At 49.3% G+C, this 7857-nt stretch overlaps 1 protein-coding gene across 1 annotated transcript in view; it reads left to right on the forward strand.

The window, feature by feature from the left end:
* The window catches only part of hck (HCK proto-oncogene, Src family tyrosine kinase), a 51486-nt gene extending 44311 nt beyond the window's left edge, over window positions 1–7175 (forward strand). The window contains exons 12-13 of the mRNA XM_079239357.1: window positions 4516–4647; window positions 5739–7175. Coding sequence (XP_079095483.1) covers window positions 4516–4647; window positions 5739–5941 — 335 coding nt within the window. The 3' untranslated portion in view covers window positions 5942–7175. The remainder of the gene's footprint in view (window positions 1–4515; window positions 4648–5738) is intronic.
* Window positions 7176–7857: the final 682 nt, after the last annotated feature.

A 7857-nucleotide genomic window follows, 5' to 3' on the forward strand; every position in this document is an offset into this window, starting at 1 on the left:
CATCCTACTCTTCCTCCCCATCCTACTCTTCCTCCCCATCCTACTCTTCCTCCTCATCCTACTCTTCCTCCCCATCCTACTCTTCCTCCTCATCCTACTCTTCCTCCCCATCCTACTCTTCCTCCTCATCCTACTCTTCCTCCCCATCCTACTCTTCCTCCCCATCCTACTCTTCCTCCCATCCTACTCTTCCTCCTCATCCTACTCTTCCTCCTCATCCTACTCTTCCTCCCATCCTACTCTTCCTCCCCATCCTACTCTTCCTCCTCATCCTACTCTTCCTCCCATCCTACTCTTCCTCCTCATCCTACTCTTCCTCCTCATCCTACTCTTCCTCCCATCCTACTCTTCCTCCCCATCCTACTCTTCCTCCTCATCCTACTCTTCCTCCCATCCTACTCTTCCTCCTCATCCTACTCTTCCTCCCATCCTACTCTTCCTCCCCATCCTACTCTTCCTCCTCATCCTACTCTTCCTCCCATCCTACTCTTCCTCCTCATCCTACTCTTCCTCCCCATCCTACTCTTCCTCCCATCCTACTCTTCCTCCCCATCCTACTCTTCCTCCTCATCCTACTCTTCCTCCTCATCCTACTCTTCCTCCTCATCCTACTCTTCCTCCCCATCCTACTCTTCCTCCCATCCTACTCTTCCTCCCCATCCTACTCTTCCTCCTCATCCTACTCTTCCTCCTCATCCTACTCTTCCTCCTCATCCTACTCTTCCTCCCCATCCTACTCTTCCTCCTCATCCTACTCTTCCTCCCCATCCTACTCTTCCTCCCCATCCTACTCTTCCTCCCATCCTACTCTTCCTCCTTATCCTACTCTTCCTCCTCATCCTACTCTTCCTCCTCATCCTACTCTTCCTCCCATCCTACTCTTCCTCCCCATCCTACTCTTCCTCCTCATCCTACTCTTCCTCCTCATCCTACTCTTCCTCCCCATCCTACTCTTCCTCCCATCCTACTCTTCCTCCTCATCCTACTCTTCCTCCCATCCTACTCTTCCTCCCCATCCTACTCTTCCTCCTCATCCTACTCTTCCTCCCCATCCTACTCTTCCTCCCCATCCTACTCTTCTTCCCCATCCTACTCTTCCTCCTCATCCTACTCTTCCTCCTCATCCTACTCTTCCTCCTCATCCTACTCTTCTTCCCCATCCTACTCTTCCTCCTCATCCTACTCTTCCTCCCCATCCTACTCTTCCTCCCCATCCTACTCTTCCTCCCCATCCTACTCTTCCTCCCCATCCTACTCTTCCTCCTCATCCTACTCTTCTTCCCCATCCTACTCTTCCTCCCCATCCTACTCTTCCTCCCCATCCTACTCTTCCTCCCATCCTACTCTTCCTCCCATCCTACTCTTCCTCCTCATCCTACTCTTCCTCCCCATCCTACTCTTCCTCCCATCCTACTCTTCCTCCTCATCCTACTCTTCCTCCCCATCCTACTCTTCCTCCCCATCCTACTCTTCCTCCCCATCCTACTCTTCCTCCTCATCCTACTCTTCCTCCCCATCCTACTCTTCCTCCTCATCCTACTCTTCCTCCTCATCCTACTCTTCCTCCCCATCCTACTCTTCCTCCCCATCCTACTCTTCCTCCCCATCCTACTCTTCCTCCCATCCTACTCTTCCTCCTCATCCTACTCTTCCTCCCATCCTACTCTTCCTCCTCATCCTACTCTTCTTCCCCATCCTACTCTTCCTCCCCATCCTACTCTTCCTCCCCATCCTACTCTTCCTCCCATCCTACTCTTCCTCCCATCCTACTCTTCCTCCTCATCCTACTCTTCCTCCCATCCTACTCTTCCTCCCCATCCTACTCTTCCTCCCATCCTACTCTTCCTCCTCATCCTACTCTTCCTCCCATCCTACTCTTCCTCCCCATCCTACTCTTCCTCCCATCCTACTCTTCCTCCCCATCCTACTCTTCCTCCCATCCTACTCTTCCTCCCCATCCTACTCTTCCTCCCATCCTACTCTTCCTCCTCATCCTACTCTTCCTCCTCATCCTACTCTTCCTCCCCATCCTACTCTTCCTCCTCATCCTACTCTTCCTCCTCATCCTACTCTTCCTCCCCATCCTACTCTTCCTCCCATCCTAGTCTTCCTCCCCATCCTACTCTTCCTCCTCATCCTACTCTTCCTCCCCATCCTACTCTTCCTCCTCATCCTACTCTTCCTCCTCATCCTACTCTTCCTCCTCATCCTACTCTTCCTCCTCATCCTACTCTTCCTCCCCATCCTAGTCTTCCTCCCCATCCTACTCTTCCTCCTCATCCTACTCTTCCTCCCCATCCTACTCTTCCTCCTCATCCTACTCTTCCTCCTCATCCTACTCTTCCTCCTCATCCTACTCTTCCTCCTCATCCTAGTCTTCCTCCCCATCCTAGTCTTCCTCCCATCGTAGTCTTCCTCCCATCCTACTCTTAGAGACTCTTGAACCAGAGGTAGGCCTGCAGTCTGAGAGCAAAGTTCTCCGTTTGGAACATATGGAACTTTGAGATCATTGTTATATGATGGAGCTTGGTCATGGAGAGTTTATATGTGAGGAGAAGAAGTATAAACTCCTTCCTGGATTTAACGGGGAGCCGATGGAGAGACACTAAAACTGGAGAACTCTGATGTCGTCACTGGTTCTCATCAGAACCCCGGCTGCATTATTTGGATCATATGGAGACGATTCAGGACATTTCTGGGACAGAACATTAATAAGGAACTGCAGTAATCCTGTCTGGAAGTTACAAAGACATGGCTTAGTTTTACTGCATCTCTCTGAGACAGGATGTCCCTCATGTTTGCAATATTATGCAGCTGGAAGAAGCGTCTAGAAACGTTAAATGTGAGCTGAAGGACAAATCCTGATCCAGAAGAACTCCAAGCTTCCTCACAGTGGTACTGGAGGCCAGATTAATGCCATCCAGATTAATTACACAGCTGGACAATGTTGTACTGAGTTTTTCAGGTCCAAACACAGAAACCTCATTCTATGTGAGTTAACAGGAGAAAATTCAGAGTCATCCAGGTCTTGATGTCTGTAAGACATCTTTGTAATCTAAGAAACTGATTGGTTTCATCTGGCTTCATGGAGAGGTAGATCTGAGTGTCATCCGCATAGCAATGAACATTTATACCATGCTGCCTGATGATATTTCCTAAGGGAAGCATGTATAATGTGAAAAGTATTGGTCCAACTACAGAACCCTGAGGAACTCCATGACTTACCCTGGTGTGTGAGGAAGACTCGTCATTTACATTTACAAACTGAAATCTATCAGATAAATATGACTGGAACCAGTCTAATGCGGTCCCTTTAATCCCAATAACATGTTCCAGCCTCTGTAGCAGAATATTGTGATCAATAGTGTCGAATGCAGCACTGAGATCTAAAATAATGAGTCCAGACAGAAGTCCTTTATCTGAGGCCATGAGAAGATCATTAGTGACTTCCAGATGGTCTGTCTCTGTGTTGTGATGAGCTCTAAATCCTGAGTGGAACTCTTCACATTGTTTCTGATGGGAACATAGTTGGGTTGAAACTGGATCCAGAGTTGGTTTATAAAGTAAAGGTTTGGTTACAGCTGTTGTAAAGTATTGAGGGGCATATCCTATTAATAGAGATGAATTGATCAGTTCCAGGACAGATATATTGACTAATATATTGACTATTAACTATGTGAGACTCATGAAGATGAAGCCTTTTTCTTTCCAAACATCTTGATGTCTGTTTTAATGTGGAAGCTGTGAATTAAACCAAGCAGTGTCTTCTGATTGGTTCTCTTCTTGAGAAGAGCTTATATACATTAATGCTTTGACTCTATCAGCACATTCATCAATGGATTTTTTCTGTTATATGAACACATGGTATTGTAGGAAGTACTGCTGAAATAGACTTCTTAAATTTGTTAACACGATCTGACAAACATCGACTAGAATGAATTTTCTTCTCAACCATTTTGCAGTCAAGTAAAGTAAACTCAAAAGTTATTTAAAAAAATGATCAGACAGAACAGGGTTATGAGGAAAAACTGTTAGTTCATCACTGCTGAGTCTCCAAATACCAGAGTGGGTGGAGAGGAGAGTGACGGAGGCTTTACCTGAGGTGGAGGCGGGGATGTAGAGAGGCAGATAAAACAATGAAAAGATTCTTTTGACCCGTTTATGTAGAAACGGCCACTGACTCAGCCCCCATTGATGGATACTAATCAGGACTGAATTTGTAGTAAAACATGTTTATTTGTTTATTTGACACAAAATAAGTAGTCAACATTAATAAAAATGGGTCCTTTAACTCTGCTGGTGATGTGTTAGCTGTCCCACATCCCGGTTCAGTAGTTGGGATTAACTGTTGTCAGTAAAACACCTAAAGTTACTTCATTAATGCTCAGGTATCTCAACTCATCTGTGTTTGCCAGTTTTCTCCTATAACAGATTTTCCTGTTGGATAAAAACATCATTGCTGTTTTTCTCACATTAATATGAATGACTGAGTCTTGTATTTCACTTCATAACCAGGAGCCAAATTCCCTATAAAGTGGACTGCCCCTGAAGCCATCAACTACGGCTCTTTCACCATCAAATCTGACGTCTGGTCCTTCGGCATCCTGCTGACTGAGATTATCAGTTATGGACGCACCCCGTACCCTGGTAAGCACACTAGCCATCTGTAGCACGTGAAAACAGTGCTGTTAAATATGATCAGTCCCAGAAAGTCAGACAGTCACATGACTCCAAGAAGACAGCGTGCAAACATCAGATCAGTCAATTCTTTAAATGAAACCCCAGATGTTAACCTACTCTACAGCCCTGTTCCAAGGAGTGGCTCGGTGTGTGTCGGAACAGTCGGTACCATTTTCTTTCTTTCCATCATTGCAGAATCAACTGTTGCATAAAACCAAAACAACAACCCCTCTTCTGGATCTCCTGCTGTCGTAGGTCGAAAAATAAAGTGGTCAGAACACTTAAATGGAGCTACTGATGCAGCGTATGGATTGACCACTAGAACCTGATCAGCTTAAACCAGATCCAGGTTTTCCTGCCTCTGGTGGAGACTGAAACGTCTTTAAAAGGGCCAATTAATTTGAGAAGTACAGCATGAATGCAATCTCAGTCGGATTAATGTTGCACCCCCCCAACTGAACTGAGTACCCAAACAGTGTGAATATAATCAGGTATCATTCAGGGAAATTCAGCCACACACACAAAGCAATGTCTTCACCAAGCAAGGTGTCTTTAAACGGTGTAAGTTCAGGAGGAAGACAGGGTCTGGTCCAGCAGGGAGGCGGTTGGCTCCTGAAAAGCTGGTGGAATCCAGGAGACGGAGTTGTTGACAGGCATGGGGCAGAGGTCAGACTAGTGATCCAGTCGGACAAGGCAAGACTTCAGGGTCTTTCAGAGCAGGGGTCAAAGCCCCGGCAAAACACCGGACGAGAAGGATCCGACAGGGGCCAGGCAAGTCCAGATAAACCCAGGGAACAAGACTGGGTCGATGACAGGAGTCTGGAGACAGGACAGAACTCTGGTTTCCAACATGAGAAGCTCTGCTGACCATCTGGCAGGGAAACAGGAACAAGAGAGGGTTTCAGTAGAGCAGGAAGGAGGTGACGACGAGGAGCAATCAGGAGCTCAGGTGGAGCAGAGACCCCTAAAACATGTTGGATGTTCAGCAGCTAAAACCAGACCTTCTTCGCGGGGTTTAATGTAGCTCCATATTAATGTCCATGTTTCTGCTCTTTCAGGAATGACCAACCCAGAGGTGATCCGCTCCCTGGAGAAGGGCTACCGCATGCAGCGTCTGGACAGCTGTCCCACCGAACTCTACGAAATCATGCTGGAGTGCTGGAAGAACAAACCTGAGGACCGTCCCACCTTTGATTACCTGCAGAGCGTCCTGGAGGACTTCTACACTGCCACAGAGAGCCAGTATCAGCAGCAGCCCTGAGATGTTTCATTCATAACGAGTCCAGTTCCTACATGCAGCACTCTGTCTCTCTGCTCACTTACAACAATGTTAGAAGGGACTGAGCAAACATTACATTATAGTAGAACTTTTTATCTCATTAGAATATAAACCTGCTCAACACTTCCTGTTTCACATCAGCATATTCAGTTGTAGCTGGATGCACTTCCCTCTTTAAGGACACGTTCACATCCGCCGTTCTGATCTGAATCCGAGTCCGCTTGCTGGGAAAGTTGCATTTGGGGAAATGTGAACGCGCCAAATGAAATCTGATTCAGACCAAAGAAGCGACTCAGTCCCCCTACAAATGCAGGTCTCAGTCCGTTCCAAGCAGATCGAATCCAGGAAGCGGACTACAAACCAAGTCCCTTCCTGCATGTGGTGTAGCGTTGCATTGTGGGTAAATCCATAGCGATGGCGTTAAGGGTCCTCTGCCTCGTCTGGTGTTCATACTGCGTCCATTGTTGCAGTGGATTTCTGCAGGATACTTGCATAAGACACAATAAAAACCCAAAACAGCCATAGTTTGGTCTCCATGTTTAACTGGCAGGTGGAGGAAACAGTTTTCTTCTTCACGCCGGTCTGGTCCTCTCTTCTGCTAAATACTAGTGCAGCGCCACCTCTGGTGGGAATGGGGAGATATTATTCTAATGGTTTGGCTGGTTTGACCAAAGTGTAGCGTGATCACGGTCCGCATGGATACACCCCCCTACAGCTGGACCGGGTCCCCGACCGGACCGAGTCCCCGACCGGACCGTGTCCCCGACCGGACCGAGTCCCCGACCGGACCGAGTCCCCGACCGGACCGTGTCCCCGACCGGACCGTGTCCCCGGCCGGACCGAGTCCCCGGCCGGACCGTGTCCACGGCCGGACCGAGTCCCCGACCGGACCGAGTCCCCGACCGGACCGTGTCCCCGACCGGACCGAGTCCCCGACCGGACCGTGTCCCCGACCGGACCGAGTCCCCGACCGGACCGAGTCCCCGGCCGGACCGTGTCCACGGCCGGACCGAGTCCCCGACCGGACCGAGTCCCCGACCGGACCGTGTCCCCGACCGGACCGAGTCCCCGACCGGACCGTGTCCCCGACCGGACCGAGTCCCCGGCCGGACCGAGTCCCCGGCCGGACCGTGTCCCCGGCCGGACCGAGTCCCCGGCCGGACCGAGTCCCCGACCGGACCGTGCCCCCGACCGGACCGTGCCCCCGACCGGACCGTGCCCCCGACCGGACCGTGCCCCCGACCGGACCGAGTCCCCGACCGGACCGAGTCCCCGACCGGACCGTGCCCCCGACCGGACCGTGCCCCCGACCGGACCGTGCCCCCGACCGGACCGTGTCCCCGACCGGACCGAGTCCCCGACCGGACCGAGTCCCCGACCGGACCGAGTCTAGCGAACCATCCTGATGTGAATGCATCCTGAAAGCAGGGAAGAAGATCCTGGAAAATGGTTTGAAGCTACATTTGCAACATTTTGAAAAAACCCATTTCAGAAACCGCTTGCCAGCCGAGCAGGCGCTCACTTCGTAGCGTTTACAAGCCTCCAAGCGTTTGAGAGCGTAGAGGGGTTAGGAGCTGAGGGACAGATGCCAGTTAGGTTTGGTAGACATTTTCACCACCCAATAGCATAGAATAGGTTAGATAGTGTTTTTTCAGTCCTGTCCAGGTGACTTACATTTTTAGTTTTTTGTGTTTAAGCGTTTAATTAATTTGCAGATTTTACAAATGTACCATCTGATTAGCACTTAAGTTATAATAACCAGCTAAATATTTGCTGTATTCTAGGCCTTAAAGAATTAATCACCTGTCTGGACGCCTTATCAGATCTTTTCTAGATCTACCCCTGCATATCATAAATCTATCAACCGTGTAGGTAGAGAAGAGTTGCTCTGATTTGTA

Source organism: Telmatherina bonti (genome assembly GCF_933228915.1).
Source record: "Telmatherina bonti genome assembly, chromosome: 4".
NCBI lineage: Eukaryota > Metazoa > Chordata > Actinopteri > Atheriniformes > Telmatherinidae > Telmatherina > Telmatherina bonti.